At 38.6% G+C, this 24,842-nt stretch overlaps 1 protein-coding gene across 10 annotated transcripts in view; it reads right to left on the reverse strand.

The window, feature by feature from the left end:
* Positions 1–8,187: 8,187 nt before the first annotated feature.
* Positions 8,188–24,842, reverse strand: part of PPIP5K2 (diphosphoinositol pentakisphosphate kinase 2) — a 42,394-nt gene continuing 25,739 nt past the window's right edge. Inside the window, exons 21-30 of one of the 10 annotated variants that reach the window (XM_056325666.1) lie at positions 24,355–24,462; positions 24,152–24,268; positions 23,273–23,446; positions 20,732–20,905; positions 19,427–19,496; positions 17,289–17,408; positions 16,343–16,405; positions 12,312–12,443; positions 10,641–10,769; positions 8,188–9,979 (exon numbers count right to left, since the gene is read on the reverse strand). In XM_056325666.1, coding sequence (XP_056181641.1) covers positions 9,882–9,979; positions 10,641–10,769; positions 12,312–12,443; positions 16,343–16,405; positions 17,289–17,408; positions 19,427–19,496; positions 20,732–20,905; positions 23,273–23,446; positions 24,152–24,268; positions 24,355–24,462 — 1,185 coding nt within the window. In that variant the 3' untranslated portion in view covers positions 8,188–9,881. Of the gene's footprint in view, positions 9,980–10,640; positions 10,770–12,295; positions 12,444–16,342; positions 16,406–17,288; positions 17,409–19,426; positions 19,497–20,731; positions 20,906–23,272; positions 23,447–24,151; positions 24,269–24,354; positions 24,463–24,842 lie in introns of all 10 variants that reach the window. The other 9 variants (XM_056325670.1, XM_056325672.1, XM_056325669.1 and 6 more) reach the window with 9 other exon arrangements.

Here is a 24,842-nt window from a genome sequence, read left to right on the forward strand (position 1 = left end):
GGGCGGCCTCCGGCCTCGGCCAGCTGCGGGCGGCGCGTCCCAGCGGCAGGCGGCAGCCCCGCGCCCTGTGGCGGGGCGGACCCGAGCCGGGCCCGGGTGGCGCCCTGCGGCCGTGTCCCCGTCCTTCCCGCGCGTCCTTCTGTCGGTGAAACCGGGCCCGGTGCTGGTGTCTGTGAGGTGGAGGCCGAGGCCCTGGTGGCGGCTGGGGCGGGAGAGGCCGCGCCGGGCCCCGAGGCGAGCAGCCCCTCGGAGGGCAGCCCTGAGCCGGCCGCGGCGCGCCGGGGCTTCCTGCGGCGGGGGGCCGGGGCTGCGCTGGGGAGGCAGTAGGCGCCAAGTCAGCAGGGCCCTGAGAGTTGAAACGTCTTTCTGGATTGCCCTGCAGAGGTGACTCGAGTGCCAGGCAGCGGGTCAGCCTTGTTGGCACAAGCCTTGTCTCTTACCCATTCCACCTGTTATGATACTCTCTAGCTTCATAAGCTTCAGTCTTGCATACCTTTTCACTTTGTCCACAGCTATGAGAAGGTACGAAGTAATCACCTCTTAGTGACTCTCTTCACTGAAAGACCACCACCCATCTCTGTAATTTACGTGGTATTTCCACATCTGCTAAGTCTGGGCACTGGTCACTAGGTACAAACCTTTAGTAATCATTTTGCCAACAACCAGTTAGATTATTTCCCAGTTTTATTTTGCTAATCAAAGATTGAGCAAAGCCGCTATTACTGCGCGGAACCTTGCAAACAATGACTTGACTTCCCTCCTGTATAAAAAGGAAGGGGAAGAGAAAGTGTAACATCATAGTCCCTCTTTTTACCCTCTGTTTGTTGGGAGCTGAACCACACACCTGGTATTTCTAATTCCCCTGGGGTGCAGCTGAGACAGCTTTTGTTCCTAAAACTGGGTCTTTAAAGACACATTCTTAAATACATAGCTAAATTTATTACCCTCCTTGGGAATGCATACGTGCCCTCTGTAGAAAGGCCATTCTCTGGCCTCTTTCCAGTCTCAATGGTCAAGAAGGCTGCAGCCATCAGGTCTTGAATTGCAGAGAAGGGTGTCAGCATTAGGTATGCACCCAGACTGGCTGGCTACCCACTGTGCACCCAGATGCACTTGGAATGTGCATTTATTGGAAATTCTCAACTAGAACAAACAACAGAGAAACATGGAAGAAGGGTTTTATGTGGAATTATACCTAGCCTCTTTAGCTCCTGCAAGACCTTAAGAGTCATTGGTTTTGCAAGTTCACAGAAGTGTTCTAAGAACTAATTCAGTAGATTTAGTAGAGAACATTGAGAGTATATGTGGTCAAGCAGCAGTGCAAAGGAATCTGGGTTGTAAATCAGTCATGATGCTTTGTGTGGCTTACAGTGCACAAACTCCTTTGGTTCGTGTTGACATCTGCAATACTAGTTTTAGCCGAGTCAGAAGTCTCATGTTCCTGTGTGGTCCTGCAGTATAAATGAGGCTATAAAATCCCGTGAGTCAGTATATCACAACTTTTCCCCAACAATCTTCCCCCCTGCCAACTTCCCCCACTTGCTGTCAACTGAGACAGTCTCTGAGGTGGACCTCCAAGGCTGATGGGGGTTGAGGGTGGGGGGGTTGGCGCAGCAGTGGTGCATGACTTCAGGAGACAACAGATGCTTGGGGGTGATCACAATGTGTTCTAGAGAAGTAACTGTTTAAAATGAAATATGCTTTGCAGATTAGCAGCCCCCATTGTCCCTGTGTCGTGTCTGTTGTCAATGTCACATCCCTGTCGTGTCCCCCCCCCCCCAAGCAGGTATTTTAACATTTAATAAACATAATATTTAATAACATTTATCACATTGACTGAATTGGCATGGTGCAAAATTGTCTTTTAAATTTCTAGGTGCCAAAAGAAATAGATTCCAAAAACTTCTCCCAAAGATTCTGAACTCCACACCAAATATTTGAAAATAAACATAGATCTTCCTAAAAGTCCAGCATTTTCATAGTTCTGCATTTTCCATGCAAGCAGCAATGTCACTAAGATTTTCCCAAGACTGACTGCCATATTTCACTATTTTTGCAGTGCTCTGAAAGTCGTCGTATGGGATTTTACATGCAGAACAAAGATACTTTGAGGTGCTTGGGGTTGTTTCCCACCCCCCGCTTAATATCTGGTTCACACCTTTTAGCGCTGCTTCAACACAGAGAAGAACACAGACCATTACAGACCATTTTCTCTGCATCACCACCCTGACCAGAACATGTTGGAAACAGCTATGGTGATTTGAACATTAATGAAGCTACTAAATCACAAGGGCTGAAAGCGGAGCAATTTGAAGAATATTTACTCAGTGTGTTTAACTCTGTGTTTTTGTGCACATGGATTTAATAAGCCTAATGAGACAAACATTTTTCATTAAATACTGTTTCTTTTCCCTTATTAAGGATAGTAGCCATCATTCTGAAACCCTAGATTTTTCTGAAAACCCATAACAACATCAGGATAAAATACAAAGTATTTATTTGGGGGTGGGTGGTGGGGGTGGGGTGAGTGACTCTGTGTGTGCGTGTGTGTGTCTGAAATAGTAGAATAACTTTGACACTGGAAAGCATCATTAAAACTGGAATATTTTTATATTAAAAGCCCCAAACCCCCACTATTTTTAACAACAAAATGTCTTAAGTACACCATTTAATAAAGTCCCACCTTTATTTTTTATATAGCAAGTTAAAAAAAAATCAGTGAGTACAAAAAGTATCCCTTGATGTACTTTTTGGGCCAAATTCACTTTTTGCCTTATTAAACTGATTTCCATAGGAGTTATGGCTACTTAAGCAAGGCTGAATCTGTGTTTGGATGGAGGAGGTAAGCACAGGAAAGAATGTGAAAAAAGTGATGAGTTTAGTGCTTTGTTTTTCAGGTGTTTAGCAAGTACCAAGGCTGATTCAGACCATCTCAAAGCAACAAACAGAGCCAACCAACACGAAAAGGTGCAGTGTCCTACACTATAAGATTTAAAAGTTACTGGGAAAGGGAAGTTTTGGACCAGAAATGATGCATTTAGTATGCACATATACAGGAAAAGGCAACAGAAAGTACTTGCTAATGTTGCTCTAGGTCTGTTAAGTGAACCTATGTCAGTTTATCAAAATAAAAATGTAAATCTATTAAATAAGCAAGAGAAGTGATGAAGACATGTTCATGATGAGACCAGGTTGCTCACAGAGGTGGTGCAGTCTCCATTCTTCCAGGTTCTCAAGCCTAAACTTGATGAAGTCTTAGGTGACCTGATCTGGTCTCACAGATGACAGTGATCTGAGCAAGAGGTTGAACTAGAGACCTTGTGAGGCCCTTTCCAGCCTGAATTATTCTGTGTTCCTATGATCCTTGGTTAACTTTACTGGTTTTGGATTGAATGCAAAGCATATGTCAAGGTCAAAATGTAGTGTCATTGATAATGGTATACAGTAGGGTAGGGTAGGGTAGGGTAGGGTAGGGTAGGGTAGGGTAGGGTAGGGTAGGGTAGGGTAGGGTAGACTAGACTAGAACAGAACAGAACAGAACAGAACAGAACAGAACAGAACAGAACAGAACAGAATAGAATAGAATAGAATAGAATAGAACAGAACAGAACAGAATAGAACTGAATAGAACAGAATAGAACAGAACAGAACAGAATAGAACTGAATAGAACAGAACAGAATACTAAATTTCAGTTGGAAGGGACCTACAACAACCATCTAGTCCAACTGCTTGACCAAGTTTGGGCTGACCAAAAGTGAAAGCATGTTACTAAGGGCATTGTTCAAGTGCCTTTTAAACACTGACAGGCTTGGGGCATTGACCACACCTCTGGGAAGCCTGTTCCAGTGTTTGACCACCTTCTCAGAGAAGAAATGTTTCCTAATGTCAAGTCTGAACCTCCCCTGGCACAGCTTTGAGCCATTCCCAGGTGACCTGTCACTGGGTCCCAGGGGGAAGAGCTCAGCACCTCCCTCTCCCCAGGCAGCTGTAGAGAGCTCCTCAGCCTCCTCTTCTCTGAACTAGATGAACACTGAGTCCTCAGCTGCTCCTCACAGGACATGCCTTCCAGCCCTTCCACCAGCTCAGCTATTCTCTGGGTGCATCCAAGTACCTTATCATCCTTCTTAAATTGTGGGGCCCAGAACTGGACATGAGATTATATGGTCAAGAACATCGCACAAAAAGTGGATTTATCAAAAACATGTTGGATAAAAGATGCATCCAGGCAAAAATAGCCTAATACACCTCCCTTTCAGGCTAAGCCTGAGATATCCATGTAAAACAGGAGAATCTCTGTTCCTGCAGTTCTCATTTATCACTTCATTGAAGCCAAAGAATTTCTCACTAGAAGCTGTCAACCACATAATCCTGTTTAGATCAGAGTAATTATTACCAATTTAGGCTAACTTTTTGGAAGAGAATACACAACTAGACATCATAATTTCCACATACAAGTTCTCCTTCTCCAGCAAGTTTATGATAGAAAAATATATGCTGATCTTGGTATAGCTTGGAGGAGACAAAAAGTGATTTCTGGTCATGTACACTGTTATTTCAGAACGCTGATCCTTCCCTTAGTAGCAGATCACATGAAATGTTATAATTCTTAGAATCACAGAATGGCAAGATGAAGGGACCTCTGGAGATCATCTAGTCCAACGCCCTGCTAAAGCAGGTTTTTCTACAGCAGGTTGTACCAAGTCACATCCAGGCAGGTTTTGAATGTCTCCAGAGAAGGAGACTCCAAAACCTCTGGGCAGCCTGTTCCAACCCTCAAAGGAGAGTTTTTCCTCATGTTCAGATGGAACTGCCTGTGCTGCAGTTTTTGCCTGTTGCCCCTTGTCCTTTCTCTGGGCACCACCGAAAAGAGCCTGGCCCCATCCTCTTGGCACATGCCTTTAAGATATTTCCATGTTGATAAGATCGCCTTGCAGTCTTCTCTTATCCAGGCCAAACAGCCCCAGCTCTCTCAGCCATTCCTCATCAGGGAGATGCTTCAGTCCCCTCATCACCTTCGTAGCCCTCCGCTGGGCCCTCTCCGGTAGTTCCCTGTCTCTCTTGAACTGGGGAGCCCAGCATGGACACAGCACTCCAGATGTGCCCCACCAGGGCAGAGCAGAGGGGGAGGATCACCTCCCTCGGCCTGCTGGCCACGCTTCTCCTGATGCCCCCCAGGATCCCACCGGCCTTCGTGGCCACCAGGGCACACTGCTGGCCCACGGGCACCTTGCTGCCCACCAGCACTCCCAGGTCCTTCTCCGCAGAGCTGCCTTCCAGCAGGTCACCCCAGCCTGTGCTGGTGCCTGGGGCTGTCCCTCCCCAGGGGCAGGACCCTGCACTTGCCTTTGTTGAGCTCCATGAGGTCCCTCTGCCCCAGCTCTCCTGACCAGGTCTCCCTGAATGGCAGCGCAGCCTCTGGTGCATCAGCCGCTCCTCCCGGTTCTGCACCATCAGCAACGTGCTGAGGGGACACCCTGCCCCTTCACCCAGGTCACTGGTGAACAAGCTGAACAGGACTGGGCCCAGCACTGACCCCTGGGGAGCACCGTGAGCCACAGGCCTCCAGCCAGGCTCTGCAGCGCTGATCACAACCCTCTGAGCTCTGCCACCAGCCAGTTCTCGGTCCACCCCCCACCCACTCACCTGACCCACACTGCCTGAGCTCACCTGTGAGGGAGTTACGGGAGACAGTGTCAACAGCCTTGCTGAGGTCAAGGTAGACACATCCACTGCTCTCCCCTCAGTTACTCCAGCAGTCAGTCCACCATAGAAGGCTATCAGGCTGGTCAGTCATGATTTCCCCTTGATGAATGCATGTTGACTGCTCCTGATAACCTTCTTTTGCTCCACATGCTTAGACATAACATGCAGGATGGGCTATACCATCACCTTTCCAGGGATGGAGGCGAGACTTACTGGCCTATAGTTTCCTGCCTCCTCCTTCTTGCCCTTTTTAGAGACCGGAGTGGCACCAGTTTTCCTCCAGTCCTCAGGCACCTCTCCTGTCCTCCATGACCTTTCAAAGATGAGGCAGAATGGCTTAGCAATAACATCTGCCAGCTCCCTCGGCACTCTGGGGTGCATCCTGTAGGAGCCCATGGACTTGTGTCTATCAAGCTTACTTAAATGATCTCCAACATGATCCTCGTTGACCAAGGAAAGGTCTTCCTTCCTCCAGACCTCCTCTCTTGCCTCCAGGGTCTAGGAGACTGGAGGGCCAGTCTTGGCAGTAAAGATTGAAGCAAAGAAAACATTCAGTAATTCTATCTTCTCTGTGTCCTTTGTCATCGGGGCACCCACCTCATCCAGCAGCAGGTTCACATTTTCCCTAGTCATCCTTTTTCTACTGATACAGTTGAAGAAGCCCTTGTTGTCCTTGACCTCCCTCTCCAGATTTAATTCCCAATGGACCTTAGCTTTCCTCATTGCCTCCCTGAATGTTCTGACAACATTCCTGCATTCCTCCCCAAGCAGCCCATTCCTTTTTCCACATTCCATAGACTTCCTTCTTCTGAGCTTTGCCAGAAGCTCCTTGCTCCATACAGACTTCCTGCCCCCACTGCTTGATTTCTTACTTGTAGGGATGCACCGATCTTGAGCTTGGAGGAAGTGATGCTTGAATATTAGCCAGCTGTCTTGGACCACCCAACCTTCTAGAGTGATAACTCATGGGATTCCTCCAAGTAGGTTCTTGAAGGGGCCATTAGCTCTCCTGAAGTCCAGGGTTGCAGTCCTACTTATTGCCCTGCTTCCTCCTCTGGACTGGAAGTGTATTTCTGTATTTCTGCATACTGCATTCATACATGATGTGCCATGGTGAGAAATGTTTTAATCCATTGTATTTATTTTTTTAAGCAAGTATGTGTTAGAACTGTTTTTGTATCAATGTGAAGACTTTAAGCTTCTTGTAAGGTTTTCTCCACACCAGCTTCTATCTTTTTTATGGTATGTTCTCTATAATTAGTTCTTCCTCCTACTCAAAGGCCTACATCTGATGCCACTCACACACACAACTTGCATCTCTCCAAGATTTTTCTACAGTATGAACTGCAAATAGAATTTGTCTCCAAAGTACAGATGATTTGCAGGGCTCTTGCATTGTTTGGTATTTCAGCTTGTTCATTAAAAAAAGGAATCAGAGACAGAACTGCACATCCTTTGAAGTCTGAGCCAGACCTCCAACTAGCTATTTTGCAGGGAACTTCAGAGCTGGAATACTGAGTCTTTGCTGATCCTGACGGAACTGTATTTGATTAGACCACAGGACTGTAACATTTAAAAAAGAATAATTAGAAACCTGATGGAGATAATACAGCATATGGTCTAGAGTATGCTGGATTTTATTGCTTTATTTACAGATGTTTGGCTATTTTTTTTCATTCAGAATCTGTTTTCCAAAGTAATACTCTCTCTGGACTGCTTTGTTATTACACCAGTTTTCATACCTCCATAGTCTTGATATGGATTCCTCCAAATCTGAACTGTGAAAGCACATCTGCTTTCTCTTTACAAATTTTACTTGCTCATATAATTATACAGAGAACTCAAATTTATGTCTTTATTATAATAAGGAAACATAAACCAGATAAAACAAGATTTAAAAATAATTTTAGGAGTTTTTACAAAAAGTTTTGGTCTGTTTGGTAATGATGCTTTATTTTTGAAGGAAATGCTAAATGTTTACTTGAAGTATGTTTCAGGGTGGTAGTATTTTGGGAGTTACAGTCATATTCAATTGATTTTCTGTGATTCTCTGACCTCTGTGAAAGCTGGTTGGAGTAGGATGTACAGTTCAAAATGTTTAATGTGAGACAGAGTCCAATTGTGTAAAGAAATTGGACTAAAATTAGGTTCAAATCAGCTCAGTACAGCCCACGTTCTGCCTCATTGCCAGATTAGTAATAGGAAACTGAAAAACACTCACAGTGGTTCTGTATTTAATGTTACCATTCTGCAACAGAAGGAAGCACTGCAGAATGTGTGGCTACCACTTACCTTTTGAGGAGTGATTACAGCATAAAATGATAAAACCTCCTTTCTTTTAAGTCATGTCCTTCACCACCAAGATAAATTTTGGGTTATTTGTATATTCATGGCTTATTTCTAAATTGTTTTCCACTAAGTCTACTGAGTGAACTACCCCATGTACTTCACACACTCTTAAAAGAAAAGAAAATGGATAGAAGTTGCCAGAGACTTTGTTTTTATTTAGGAGCATGTTAAAAAAAAATTATGCCACAGCTTTGGTTGACTGGAATGATGTGCATACTTAAACAGTATTTTTTTAAAAATAGTAAACAAGTACATTCAATTGTGCGCAAGACCAACACTGTGAATAACACAATTACACTACAGAAAATGAAATGTTTTAAGTATATAGCTGTGAAACCCTTCATATTTTTGGTATTTAACCAGCATTTTTAGAATTAAGTCTGCTGAAGCCATTTCATGTGTGGTAAACACTGAAAACAGATCCTATGGAGAAATGAATGTCATTATAGTTGCAAGGGCTCTGGAGACGAGTAAGAGCCCTACTTAAAAATATTACTTGAAAGTGATGTGTTCTGCAATTTAAATGTGAAAGGAATTATCCAACTTGTAGTTTGTGAAATCTGTTATTAATAACCAGCCACCTGAACTTACAAAAGGGGACATTATTTTCATTGATTTGGGATAATTATGATTATTCAATAATTTTTCATGCCACAGATAAAAACACAAGAACTGCTGAGACTGGATGATTCTCTGCACAACCCAGTAACTCAGAGTTCCACTGACTTAATAATGCTTTTCACAGCTCTTATAAAAAAACCAACCAAAACCATTAAAGATTTCACATGAGAGTTGTTGCCAACCACCTAGATTGGAAGGAGAGAGGTATGAAAATTCCCAGGCTATGATGAATCCTGAGTATTTTGTAACAGTAAGCACTGAGTTCTGGTAGACCACAGTCTCTCTCTACTCTGAAGGGATGATAATAAAGCGTAGATGGAATATTTATTATTTTTAGGATAAACTTACTAGCAGACCAGCTGTAACCATTTCTCTTTTTACAAAACCTGCTTTTTAGTATCACCTTTTTGTAGAAACATATGGCAAGGCAAATAAAACTGTCTTTTTAGTAAACAAAAGAAGGTTATATGTTTTTATCGAAAAGACAGTTTTATCCACTGGATGATATACAGGTACCCGTATACAAGCATGTATACTAAACAACAAAAGAGAAGGTGTATTTGAATGTTACAGGTCTGATGTAAACACAGAATAGAAGTAAGAACAGTCAAAAGTGACAATACATTAACTCACTCCATCATGCCTAATTATTGCAGCATACATGATATAAAATAATTCAAGTGCAGAAAATATCTGCTTATCTTCGAAACCAGGCAAAAGTGATCTCTTTGGAAATGTAGTTAAACTAAAAAAAAAAGCTTCTAGCCAAGATGCATGTTACATTTCAGCCCACGAAAGAAATTCACTGGGAGATTATAAACTCCTGAAAATAGAAGCTTATAATAACAACAGACAATGCCTTTGTTACACTAATATCAACAGACCCACTGTAACACATACCACTGCATTGGTATTTTCTTTTTGTACAGGTTTACAGTAAATATTTGAAGACACTGAAGAGGTTCAGGTGCAGCTTTTCAACTAAAGGTGTGTATTTCAAATTGATATATATATTTCCTGAAATGTTTTAGAAAATAAGATATTTGACCTAAATATGTAGTGTGCACACTAGTTAACCACGTATAAACTTAAGTCTTACGTGCACTATGAACTGCAGACATGAATGGCTTTTGAAAGCTCAGTAATTTAGCTGAACACACGCTAATGAACTGTTTAAGAAGTTGCTTCCAGTTTTGTCTTATCAACTTCAATCCTTTTCCGAAAGAGTTTCACCACTAAATTCTACATCTAGTGAGACCTCTTCAAGAGACAGCTTAACATTAGAAACGAAAGACCCAGGGGCAGCTGTAAAGGTAAAGAAAAAAAGTATTAGGTTTTACACTTAAGAATATCCATGCTAAAAAGCATCAAAAGCAAGAAGAATGCAAGTTACCTAGCACAGAAACACACACAAAGTTACACTGTGTCTAATGAAACCAGAAACGCCATGTGATTTTTTTCTAGAGGCCCTCTAAACAGCACAACCATCCAAAAGCAGCGTAGCTGGCCAACAGTTCAGACTGAATATACTGATGATTGACTACATCATCATGTTACTGGCAGCTTTAGACAGAACCTGGTCACAGAACTCTATGGTATATGTTCAGAAAACATCTTGGAAATTCTGCCATTTGAATAAATAAATTTCCTTGGCTTGTCTTATGTGGGACAGAGCTGGAAATACTGTCATACTTCAAAACAAAACCCCATGAATTTTCAGGCCATAGAAATTCTTTCAAACACTTCAGAGCATAAGAGAAAGTAACTAGTAACACAGTTTTACTGCTAAAACTATTTGTGGAATGCTATTGAGTTCTCGTTGACCCATAAAATGACTTCACTTACATAGACAGGGAACATTAAGAAATAGCTGTGCTAAGAAATTATGTAATATGTAAGAAAGGATCCTACTGCTAGAAATAATGTAATCAAGTTAGCCATTCTGCGTCTGACAGAAGTTACTTACATAAGGATGGTTTCTCTATTGCTAGCCTTTCAGGCAAAGTTTCAAGTGGTGTTGGTTGAATTTTTGCAGGGGTATATGTATTTAAAGAAATTTTTCTTCCTGACAGTGGAATCATGTAAGTTGGAGAAGCTGAAATGGGGGTTGGGGGTGGGTGAGAAAAGATACACATCATGAATAACAAAAATACTCTCACCTGAATAAAACGTCAAAAATAGCAGCCAAAGAACTGTGTATCTGTCCAGCAATATGGATGCCACACTCACACAATCTACAGCTCAGCTGCTGATACTGGACTCTAGTGTCAATACTTCAAAGCGTGAAACACAAATCTAAAAATCTCCCTTTTACCTCAGAAAGTGACACAGTAACTTCATGCTGATTAGGCAGCTGATCCAAATTTCAGTAACAGCTGCCTTGCCAGAAGACCAAAAACATTAGTTCTCATAGGTTATAAAGACTGCACTGGATTAGGCACTTGTCCAAAATGCCTATGGGAAGTGCATGAAATACATTATTCTCTAGATAACTTCCAAACGTAAGAAAGCAGAAGGAGAGTAAAGCACCTACGACCTCAGTTCTATCAGGTCTAATTTCCAACCACTTTTTCGCAGAAAGGCGACAACCAGACCACCACAGAAGTATGAGTTTTTCAGAAGTATTTTTTTGTCTTGTGTACTCTAAATTCTGATTTTGAAAACACATAAACTTCCTACCCAGTGTAACAAATAATTTTAAATAGCTGAGAACTTTAAAATACCTGTAGGCCTCCTTGAGGTTTTTTTCAGTAACATCACTTTTCTTAAATGGTTTATCTTCCTTCTCAGATATAGGAGGCCTATCCTATCAAATTAGCTGCCAATTAAAATCTGAACTGTATAAAACCAAAGTAACAGGGGGAAAAGGGAAAAATCCGATAACAGAAAGAAAAAGGAAAAATCCTAACAGCAAGGTAACCTTTGTATCAGTACTAGAAAGTATAAATTTTCTGATCAAAGCATGATTCTTTAGACATTTCCTCAGAAAGAATGATTTTCAGTCACCTGACACATGAATTATAAGCATCCTACTACGTGGTAAATCTGACCTAACTGAAACCATTTCCAAAGACACAGCAGTAGAATCACAATCTGAAGTCACCTTCCCAGAGACACGCACATGGATAGAATTCAGTTTGCATTTCATTTCAAGATCCCTTAAACATTACACATGCAGCAAAACCTACTAAAAAACTAAGTAACTGCAAGGCATTCCACAGGTGAAAGCCCAAGTAATACTGAAAGAAGCAGGAAATAACCGTTCTAAGATGTAAAAGGCAACACTGCTCTGCTGAGGCTACTGCCAGTACAACAGTATAAAGCTGAAAATACTGCATGCCCACTAAAAAGCATTCCTTGTAATTCAGCTCACAGTGTGGGCAGTATGGATAAATTCTCAATGTGAGGAAATAAACCCATTACGATTTCATTAAAACCTTAATTACTACCCCAGCTGGAGATGTTAATTCCATGAAAGTGTTCACACTGCAAAAGTTAAAATTATGGTTTATATACATCTTTCTTTTTTTTAAAAGCAGTATTCTTAGTTTACGTGTTAGCTGTAAAATACTGGAAAGATTAATGAAACAATATTTAACAATTTAAAGAGAAAATAATTACAAACTAAAATCAGTACATGTCTCCTGTGGATTTTCCCTTGATGGAGCAGCAACAGATGCAAGAAATTCATCCACCTGCTTCAGAGACAAGGAGTTGTGTAGCGTTTCCAAAGGGCAAATAGAAGGCACCATGGAATATAGTTCAAACCCTGAAAGAAAAATAATAAAAGAAAAAAAGATTTCCAAACATAAGACAGGATTTAAGCTATTGTATAGACAAGTATTAAAGCATCATTAGAAGTACTTATTTTAAATCAGCACATGCAGACATAGTACTCTTGAAATCATGGACACCACATATTCCAGGAGTTGGAATAAGATGTGCCAATTTTCAGGGCATACTCAACTAAAGGTACCATGTAACATACCATGGGATACAAATCCCATGTACACATAAAGTGGTCTTCAAACTTTACAGCTGTGCTCTACTACCAAATCAGTTCATGAAAATAACTTTCCTCCAAGACATACTTAGGAAATCACTAAAAAAAACACCCCAAAACAACCAGTCAGGAAATGACAGGATTTCTCCTACTCATTCTGATACCTGCACAGCACTAAATAGGTAACTCATTCATGCAAGTAAAACAGGATAGCTATATTGTCAACTGTTAGCAAACAAGAGCTAAAAATGCTACAAATTCCAAGAAATAAACTGCAGAATCCACATTCTATCATCTTCAGTATTCCGCGAAAACAAACTGTTGCCTTCAATATCAAAAGAAAACCGCTGTTAGCACTTCTGTACCTTAAGGTTACATGTTTTAACTTTGTAAAACAGATTTACACCTACCTTTATGCATTTAAAAACAGTACTTAAAAGACTAGAAATTTAATATATTAGAACAGGTAAGTACAGCAACCCAAAATCTAAAAATTTATTGGACTCTGCTTTTCTGCATTAGTATTGATCATACACCAACCATGCATATCAATTATTACTAACATACTAAAAAGTATTTAAACTCCTTGGAAAAAAATCCCCTGCAGTTCTCTAAGGTGATGCAAGTTTGGTAACTCAATGGAAAGCTCTTCATCCAATTGCATTTCAGTAGAGGAAAGTATATCCATTAGTGTTTTCAACATACAGCTGTAACATTACAACTTTGCAAATCAATATTGTAAATTTACAGTGGCTACAATTTTAAGATTTCTAAATGAAGAAACAATAGTGAATGAAATAATGTTTAGAATTTCAGTTCAAGGTACATTTATTAGAGATAGCATTATGATTGTGAACTGTTCCCTCCCCTAAAATAATAAGCATCAATATTCCTGTGATATCCACTGTTCCCCATTCACTCCCCATTTATTGTTTTGCATAGAGAAGGTAACTGAACAGAATTTCAGCCCTCAAATATCTGTATGTATACTTGGAACCACCTTGGCCATACTCAAATTTGAGGGACAGTTGCTTCAAATATACAGTCAACTGAAGTGTATTTATGTCAGCTTCACTTACATTACAAATAAAATGTTGCATTTCATGGAGACTTGGTCTTTATGTACAAAAGAAACACCACCACATACTTAATTTCTGTTTTCCTATAAAGGCAGTAGCTAAGCTTCAGTGTAAGCACTAAGATGTTTGGCATACATATTAATGTCCTAAATAACTATGCATGCATGCAAAGCGCAAACCCTTTCTTTGCATTACAATAAAATACAAGATTTCTCTTTACTTTAGTAAATAGTAAATAGTGACAGAATAGTCACTATCACTTGAATGAGGATTTATTTTTTTAATTTTGCCAAGAACATAGTGGGACAATGTCAGGTTAACTTTTTTAATAATACTGTTATAGTGCAGTTTTACTGGAGACTAAAAAGGAATTTCAAAATACACCCATACCCTTCAAAAAAAGAAAAGAAAACATTTTTCTTCTTTCAGGAATTTTCCCTCCATAGGCTTTTGTTCAGTTTTGACAATTCTGCCATCAGATAGCCATATCCCAGCATGTTGTTGTAGTATCTTTGCATCTAAGGGGTATGACTAAAAAGATACCCTGGAAATCTATCTGCAGTGTTTTATTTGAATATTTTATGATAAATATTTTATGATGTTATGAGAAATAGATTTGAATATTAATGATGAAGCCTGACAGTATCCCTTTTAAAAAGCTGTTTCTGTAAACTAACAGCCTTTGAGCTTAGGCTATCTTTATTCTTAAAGCACTGTCCTCATCAAAAGGCAAGACAATGAAAGGGTTAACGCAGCACCTCAAAAAGCCACCCTGCTGTCTTACATTTAGAAGCTATAGAGACATACCACTGGAGCCTAGAAATTCCACAGAGGAAATGGACCAGCACCTAAAGAGGTGTGGGTTCTGCAGAGGCCCAGAAAATAAGGTAAAGCACTGTCAGAAGATACTTGTTTCACCATGTTCCTTGAACTAAAGATGGGGGGTAGTCTGAAATGAGTTAAGAGGGTGTGGTAATAACATAAAAACCAAGAAAAAACAGAGTGAGAGGGACAAGGAGAATCAAAATGATAGTCCAGAGGACAGACAAAACAACATCAATGTTCTTATGTTAGTGGAGAACCCTTGGAAACCTGAAATATACTTAGGTTTCATAGGAGCATGCATTAATCTTGTAAAAGATGTGTGGTAAAACTGTATTAAATCAATCAGAACAATTAATGCATTCATTAAAAGCAATTTAGACTCTTTTTTAAAGAATGCAGTCACAAAAAGGTAGTGCTAAATGGAACATAAAGTAATCATATTAGATGCTGATACTAAAATGCAGCTCTTACTTTCTAACCTTTTATATTTTGGAAATACTTGGTTTGAATCTAAAGATTAAAAAATGGACTCCTAACTTCCCTATTTGGAACAGCACACTAGAATTGGCTGTTTAGATCAAGACTGTGTAGCCTCAATAGTATTAATTCAGCTTTACTATAGCAGTTTCCCTTCAAGAAGCACTGCAGTGCAAAAAGTCACTATGGATTCCAAATTAATGTAATAAAGGACTACTTTGCTTCTCAGCAAAGCCAAACAAAAACTCAGCCCTTTTTTTAACCTTGTTTCTAAGCGAATATATTTCGAATCTAACACAAAAATGCTGATGATTTCCACTGCAGTTTCAGTAATATCACCATCACTGTACTCAGCTAGCAGTCATATACACTTTAAAACTGCAATTAAGGAATCTGGAAAAGCTATGTTAAGATCTGGTGGATACTGAAGACAGTCTACTTTTCATGAACAGGATACATTTTGGGCCTATTTAATCATGTAGAAAGGTATGTACAAAATATTGTGCTAAGGAAGAAAAAGACATACCTCTGCCCTGTGTGTTAAACCAGACTTTTTTGTAACTATGGTAGACAGAAGACAAGTTAACTCTCACTCTTAAAGCTCAAGAGGTCAATGTAACCAACAGGCAGCAATCTTGCTGTGATTTTTAGTGCAATATTTAAGTAATTTGCACATCTGATGAACAGAGAAGTACGATAAGGTAAAATAAATTATTGTCTGATGATAAATATAGCAATTTAGCAGGAATGGAACCAAAGCTCTGCTTTAGTTTTTTAACTTGGCATCACTTCAAGAAGATAGTCATAAATGCCAGTTGTCAATTCATTGATTTGTTTTAGAATCAGGAGGCTCAGGGAAACTCAGGATTTTAGAACCAGGAGGCTCAGCAGGAGCAAGACAAAGAAGCAGCAGCAGCTATCAAGAAGTGTATGTCCAATAAAGATCAGATTTAATTCTGGTTTTATCTTGTACCATACATTCTGATCACACAAGAAATTGGGGAGAATAATTTATTACAGAGATCATGACTAACAGTAGAACTTCAATTTTTTTAAGGATTTTTCTAAGGAATGAATTTTGATGTTGTATTTATACTAATGAATGGTAAAGAAGGGATTTAGGATATCTAATGATTACAAATATATTTGGAGTTGTGTTTGAAGTTAGGAACGACAGACGGCTGGATGATACTGTACACCCCGTGTTTGAAATAAAAATAAAAGGGATGAAGCAAGGAACCTTCTGTTTTTGTTTTTGTTTTTTAAAATAAAAGCAAAACGTACCATTGGTTGGGTGTCGAGCAAATGAGATAGAAAACCTTTTAACAGCAGAACCGCGTGTGGTGTCTGAGAAAGAGAAAAACAGGTACCTGAAATTTGTAACAGCTACCAAAAGAGGGACATTTTTAAAAAGGAAAGAAAGAACAAAAAAGAAAAGATGAGAAGGTATTAGAACTGAGTGGCATGCAGAGGGGACCAAGGAAAAGGGCTAAAATCTAAATAAGGGTTAAAAAGAAGAAATTTTGGATTGCTGGTAACTACTAGATGTGTAATGAAGTGTATGAAAACAAGCAGAATGAGCTGGTGATTCTGGCATACAAGGTTATATCAGGTTAGAGTAGAACACTGAGTAGTGAACTGGGGGGAAAACAGTATGAATACTGTTTCACCTCAGAGTTATAAAGGTGTGCTTTGGCATCTTTACAGTCTGAAATCGAGTGAGAGAGTTCCTTCTCTACCCTGGATTATCCAAAACTAAAAATCTCCTGCTCCATTGTAATCCAACCCCCACGGAAAAAAGGTCAGGAATCCTAAAATTTTCATTGTCAATACTTATTAGTTTATAATTTCTTTAATTCCTTGTATATGCTCCAAGTAATTAATTTCATTTCAAGATCAATATGTAATGATAAAACCTGAAGTTTAAAATGAAAAAATAATTTAAAACCTGAAATTTCAGCTTACTTAAAAAAATGCACTTCCTGAAATCTCCTGGCACGCATTACAAGTCTGTGAGCTCTAGTGTTCATTTCAAGACAGAAACACGAATTAACTATGCTATTAAGTTAAATATAAGCAAGCTACGGGCAATAAAGAAGCAACAGAAACTCAATTAATACTAAGGCAAAGGATTGTAGGATTCCATTAAAATCAGTAACCTAGGACTTATCTTTAGAAGTTTAATGTGGCACATGGGTTTGTGCGCGCATGTGCGAGAGTGTGCACATACCATCTATGAAGCCAGAAGAAGTCAGCTTTTTACGATGAGTACGAGCATAATCCTGTAGGTTAGGTGCACTTGAAGAACCCCCGAGCACTGAGGTGCTAAACAGGCCCGCACAGTGAGACCCTGATGGGAGTTAGAGAAAATACATACAACAACCAGGTGTTCGTCCATTCACATTGGGGACGCATGCAGCATGCAAGCACATGGCTCTTACCACACAAAAGGCAGCTTTTGGCAGTGCCTTGGACAGGTTCACAATATGCTTGTAATGTCAGAGTGGTACTTGTAGGCTGAAACTATCATAATTTATTGTGCTTCTACTCATGACACAGCACCCTTTGCTACATGTGCAAAGAGGGGACTGGCTTTAACAAAGTGAGTCCTTATCCTGTTTTCACTTTTGGTAAAGAAAAGTTACCAGTTAGCATCAATGTAAACATAACCAAAACAACAAAATAAAACCAAGATGAAGATGATATGAAAGTTGTGTGTTTTAAAACCAGCGGTTCTGAAACAAATATAAACTGGAAAAATACTGCTCATTGCTTTAATCCAAATCAACTTTTGAAATGTCAGACTGCAATGAAGTACTCATGCATTTCTTGAGCCTTAATATGGAAATCTTCCTCTTCTAACCCCAACAAAATGTTACCCAAATTGGAAATACTATATTCGTATTTCAGCTACCATAATTGACAGTAAGTTGAAAATACCTAAAAGTTCCATCAAATTTAGCTTGACTTCCTTTCCAGAGAAGACTTTTGTACATCTCCATGAAAGTGGGAGTACTTTTGTTACAACTCATACACTCCTGCCACTAGGATGGGAGTTTTAACGAATCACTGAAAGCCACAGACAGAAATATAAACATAATTTTTATAGCCATCTACCACAAATGAAATTTACGTACAACAATGAACAAAATGGAAAAAAATGTTGCATTTTTTTTCCTTTAGTTTTGACTACTAGTTGAAAGGAGAAGTGGTTTTTCACTCAGAACTTATCTTTTACATTTTAGATAAGTAGCAGCAGATTTTTTGTGAAAATCAACTCTCTCTTCAGGGATACTTCCTTTCATCACTTTTAATGACCCAGTGAGGGGAAACATTAGTAGCACATGTGACCAATCACAGGCAAGATAAATTGGTGCCAGGCCTGTGGCAAAAGCCTTTCACGCCAAATGTAATACCTTAACCTACACACAGAAATAGAACAACTTCCACAAGCCATATTGTGTCACACATTGGCAAAAGAAAAGTTATTTAACTTTAGCAAGCACACAATATAAACAAGAGCACCTGATGTATGCATTTTACTAAGGGAAAAATATAATAGGGAGAAAAGTATCACAGAAAGATTAGACATACAAAAAATACAATATTTACAAAGAAAGTAAAAGCTACTTCTAAGTCTATGCATGTAGCTTATGCATTTTTTACACTTCATTTTTCCCATGAAAAGACACACTTAAAAGAAAAAAATGCAATGTTGATTTACAGTAGTGCACAATTTCATGTTTTTACATACAAGACATGTATGCCTGTTTCAAAGAAGCAACAGAAAAGCACCACTTGAATTAAAAGAATTTGAAATAATTAATTGAATTATAGCATGATTCATTCCAATGCTGAAAGGAAGAAACTGATTTTAGGAGAGGGAATGTGTACAAAACCCCTGATATTATCAAGAAACTTGAGGTTTGTTCCCCATCCCCCTCCCCCTTGATGAAACAGCTTCAGTTCCATCAACTGCCCACAGTAGGAAAGGTTGATCTTCAAGAAAAGTGTTTTAACAGTTTCCAGTGCAGGCCATTTCAATTCAAAGACTCTTGCAAAACCCAAAAGCTCAGACATGAATTACATTATCTTAAAAATATACTTTATGTTAAAAATGATCCTGTGTACCTGTTGTGACCAGTACAGAGTCAGTAGTGTGAACAATGTCAAATAGTTTTCTCTATTAAACTTTTGCTGCAGAAAAATTGCCCTGTTCATATGCAGACACTAGGCATATATTACTGGTAACATGTACTACGGGGTCTTGTTAACATAAAAGCTATTCAAAGAACGTACAACTGTACAGAACAATGGGCAGGTGGAAAGCTGCTAACATCAAACAAAATTTCAATTGTAGGCACATACCTAGACCACTCTGCTTTTGTTCCAGAATAGTTCTCGGTGTTCTTAAGTTACTATTGCTTTCTGATAGGACCTGGATATAAAAAACAGAAAAATAAGGGAAAGTAGAACAGCATCATGAAACATCCATTTAACTTGATACAGCAGCCTGTTTCAGACATACAAATGTTAATAAGCTGTATGATAAGTGTTAGTAAAAATATGTAAAGGAAACATGAAAGATCATGCAATATCCCCTTCTGAAGGGAGTCCATTTCACATATGAGTTCCTTGCAATGAAGTGGTGCAAAGCAAGCATTCAGAATGAGAAAGGACACAGACCAAGACCAATATGAGAACAGACATTTGAGACATTTTATTTCATTTTACCAAACGCACTCTCCTAAACTGCGCCTGTATTGAAAAAAGGAGGGGAGGGAAGGAAAGACAGACAAGCTATTGAGGACACCATACAATCACTGATCCATGCATGGGCTCAATCAGTGTAATCTTCAGATGCTCACAGCCTTTACTGATATAAACTTTTCCTATGTAAATAGTTTTAGAATTTTCCACAATAAAAAGAAATTATGAAAATTTTCAAAGAAAAAGGATATGGTTAACAGAACACCATCCATTGTTATACATGTAAACAATATTTTGACATACTAAACAATCTTTAGAACTTCACTCGTACTTCAAAAGAAAATTTACTGTTTCTTTTTTTTCCTGCCTTCCCCCCACAACATTTAGGAAAATCTTCAAAATATTGTACAAGTCAATGGATGATGTCCCGTGTTGGGAGTTTCAGATACCTCCAGATACAGAAGGCGAGAATTATTAGTGCTAGAGTTTTTTCCCTGCAATAGTTAATACCAGGCCACTGAAAATATGATATATGCAAAACAAGTTTTGAATAGCAGTATGAAGTACCAAATAATTATTTGAAATGGTATTGGTTGCAATTATTAAAAAAAAAAAGTTTTTCAATTTACCTACCACCAAATTAATCAATGCTGTTTTTAAAGTCTTAAAGGACAACTAAACCAAAGCAGAAGTCTGTTTCATTAGAGAGTAGACTAAGTCTTTTTTACTGTGATAACATTTGTAATTCCTATAAAGAAACCAAATTTTTAGGAAAATGTATGGCACATTTAGTGGAAAAACATGCACTTGCTCTTTTTCCCCCCAAACATTCTCGGGAACTGATTTTAACAAGTGGACAATTTCCTTCAAACATAATCCATAACAAGGGATTAGATGTCCTTAAAGACAGTTCGTTGTTGCTTGGAATGCATAATAATGTTTAATGAAGTAAAGTTTAAAAACCTGTTGCCATGAGCCAAAAATACTGGATGTGAAAGCCAATGATTTAGGGGAGACAGGGGAAGAAGTGATTTGTTCCCCTGATCTGCGTCTTCGACGCCCAGTACCCACACCACTGGTGTAATGCAGCCAGGTACCAATACACTCTGGGCTAGACACACTCAGGGGGCTCTCTTCCTGGAAGTGAGAAAGGGGGCAAAAAACAGCAAAGCATGCAAAGTTAGATTCAACAGAGCCAAATGAACAGAAAAGAAAAAAACCCACTCTGCTTGCACCCTTTTATGTACTGCTTTTAAAACTATTAAACAGCAAATAGGGAAGATTAATAGTACAATATTAGGAACTTAATAGTTCCACTTCAATCTTTTCATCCAATTATATCTTTTAATATAACACTTTAATCAAATTTCTGGTAGACTAGTTATTAGACATGAGAGATAAGGAATTCTTATCAATAATTGATTTATAATTTTAAGAATTTCTCACATGTTGGAAACAGAACATCTGTTATCCTTGACACACTGTTTAATAGTTTTCCCCCTCTAAGTACATTCAACTTTCCTATTTATTACTTAAAAGTTTTCATTTCTAGCCTATAACCTTATCTGAAAGACTCTTCATTTTTAGAACTGCTTTTCAGACTTTACAGCTGACTCACTGGTAGTAGCACCAACCTGACTGGTAATAGTTTTCCAACCTCAAAAAAGCCCTAAAAATTATCTGATGGTGGACACCTATTAAGACTTCAAGGGAGGACAGTGTCAGGCTAAGAGTCTCCCATTTCCTACATCATTACGTATCATTAGCAATCAAGTTTTTTAGCAATACATAATTTGGTTTTCAACGCCAATGAGCCTTACTTTCACGTTTTACCGTTAGAACTCTGCTTTTTTTTTATTTTCATGACTCAATCAGTTGCAATTATTCTGCAAATATTGCTGACTACGCCCCAGATTAAAACTTCCATGTAATCTCACACCTGACAGTGTGCTTTCAAGTAAATGGACACAGGTGAAGAGAGAAATTCCCTTATAGGAAAACAAACCAAACCAAAACAAAAAGGTTCAAGGCAGTTGCAGTTTAAGTTGTAATGACTGTCTTTAAACACTTCAAAATACCTTTTGGTTTAAATATTCCAAATACTGGTTTTGCAGATTTCAGTAGGCCAGATGAAACCTCCAATTTTATTTTTTCAAAAACCTTTCATAGTGTATGTTTTCTTTGTATCAGCTATTTTCTTCCAGCAAATAAACAAGCACTGAATGCTAAAACACATCTATCTGAACATAATATAAAGCTATACAGTCAAAATTTAGCTATTCATGTTATTGATACCTTTTGAAAGTAACTTCTATGTAATTTACAACAATGAAAATGATTAAAAGTTTGAAGTAATAGACTATTAAGTTGTGTGTATGTGAACTCATAACTAGGAGGGGAGTTTGCATGATCATAGTGAAAACAGCTTTTAAAAATAAAAAAATACTGATGTTGTGAGCATTTGTTTATGATAAAACTTGGAAATAGAAAATGTAAGACATTGACATTTATTATCTCTGTTAATTTATGGAAGTCATGTGAAGTTATACAGATATCCTTATAGAAGGGAACCATGCATCTTTTTCTCTCCACACTACCAATAACCAAGTTACTTGCAAATCTGTAATACTTTCATTGCACACAAACAGCCCATTCCCAACACAGATATGAAAGGAAAAGCTTTTGGTGTGAATCTTCATTTCTGATGGTTTTAAGCAACTGAAAATGAGGCAATAAGAAGCTGTTAGTCTGCTCCTAGCATTAATATCACAGAAGTGCCACTATGCACCATCTGAAGCTTTGCCACTCAACCACAGAAATGGTATCAGTGATAATGCCGTGCATCCTGCAACCCCCGTGACATTAAAGCTGTGTCTGTGAAGCACACCTACATGTCATGGCCTTCAAGACAGGAGGAGACTAGACTGTTCAAGATGTGATCTAAAGAATTAATGAAGCACAAACCCCACCCACTTAAAAAAAAGCTTCCAGTTTATTCTCTTACCTTCAAATGCTTGACAAGTGGAGTTACTTTCACTCCACGTGAAAGCAAATACAGCAGAAGACATGTCTCTCACCTTCTGTACCTCCCCTACCACCCCCAATCCCAACATTCCCTCTCAGCATGATCACCCTGAAGGTTTAATTCCCAAGAGCAGCTGTCTTGTAAGGGTGAATACAAAATAATGTAAGTTAGTTTGAAGATGTAGGTTTAGATTGAAAAAATCTTCATTTTCAGGTATCAGCTTTTCTAAAATGTCTTAAAAAGAAAAAAGGAAATAAGTCTTATCACAAAATAATAATTCATTTAGGAAAAAAAAATTCCTTCAGACAAAATTACTGCCATGGAGGATTTCCCATAGAATAAGAGCAACCCTTTTGTGAGACATAACATCATACTGGTTCTGTGTAATCAAAAGCAGAATTACATCTGGTTTTGTTTTATTAAAAGTAAGCAAAAGTCATTTTCTGTGAAAAGACATTATCTGGAACATAAACACTTACTTCAACAGAACCAATCTTCCTGGATCTTGGAAGGGGTGACTTTCTGTGTATGTGAATTGGGTCTGAAACCATTGGCTTGAACATCACTACTGACCGATCTGCTTCATCTCTCTTAGGAGCGTGTGCCTCCTCATCACTATCATTTCTGTGAGAGGTTTTCCTTGAGCCTTCATTCTACAAACAATACATGATTAATTTTTAATTTAGCTGCACACCTTGCAACTTGCAGACAGAAGTGGCTGTTAAATAAATCTTCTGTGAAAACATAAAGCAAGCTGATGTTAAAAATACAAGATGTAAATCAAGTATTACTGAACAAATTGCTCTAGACTATGTGTATTTGCTCCTAACCTGCCACATTATGATAGTGTGGTTCTAATTAACCACATTGCTCTGGCTGCATAGTAATATAATAAAATGCTGGCCCCACTAGTCAATAGAAGATTTCCAGTCAAGCTCAGCTTTCATTCATTTCTCAAAAAGGAGGTGGTAACTCCACAGACCCACCCATACCTCTTTGAAAAGTAAGTCTTTCTTCAACAATCAGTGTTCATAAACATGCCAAAATGCCTTACTTTAACTGAGTTGCCAGATATCATTGATGTGATACTGATGTTGGTACCACTTTTCTTACAATGAGTATTTCGTATTTCTAGCAAAAGCTCTGGCAAAGCCATAGGAGGACCAAATTACTTGTGTGCATTACCTCAGTGTCCATTCAAAATGGAACAATGCATCGGGACTGCCCATATTTTACTAAACATTTTTCTACCAAGACAAAAATCACATTTGTATTTTTTACCAAAAAAATTGCCAGTGTTTATTTTAGGTATGTCTGCATCCAGAACTTCTGCTTTAAAGAAAAGGCCTAATTATTACCTCTCTGGAGGCAGGTCTGTATCCATATCCAGCTGGTAAATTTTTATCTTCCTCACAGCCTTTGGCTCCTGGACTAAAGTGCAGCTCTACATGAAAACGTTCTTCTGAAGAAAGTTCCTGAAGGAAAATTATTAAGTAGGTTTATACTTTAATACACAGCTTAGCACGACTTGTTTCTGAAGAGATTTATCCATTTTAAATACCTTGTTTGGATCCTCATAAAGCATGATAACAATCTGTGTCATGTAATTCAGTTCATTGACAACATTTAAATAATCCATAGCTCGTTTCCATTGTTCATCTTTTGATTCCTTATGAAGAGGGGGGGAAGAGGGGAAAAGCAACAAATAAAAACCAGTGATTTTCTTTAAAAAGACTGTTAGTTTCCCTTTTTCCCCATTTACATGGATTTTACATACAGACTAGAAGCACAAAGCTTTTCACAGCTAAGGAAAAAACAGATACAACCAGAAAAAAAAAGTGACTTATCAAATGAATGAAAAGTTGAGATCAGAACTTTTCATACTTTATTTCAATGTACCTTTCATGTTCTTTCACAAATGATGATATATGTCTTGTAGACAGAGACACTATTTTAAACTCTCCTGATGGCAAATGTTAATCTTGCAATAAACTCAGTTCAGCTAGTATACTGTGGAAAATGTTTCTAGATATTGCTCTGCCAGTCAAA

The sequence above is a fragment of the Falco biarmicus genome, chromosome Z, assembly GCF_023638135.1.
Source record: "Falco biarmicus isolate bFalBia1 chromosome Z, bFalBia1.pri, whole genome shotgun sequence".
Taxonomy (NCBI): domain Eukaryota; kingdom Metazoa; phylum Chordata; class Aves; order Falconiformes; family Falconidae; genus Falco; species Falco biarmicus.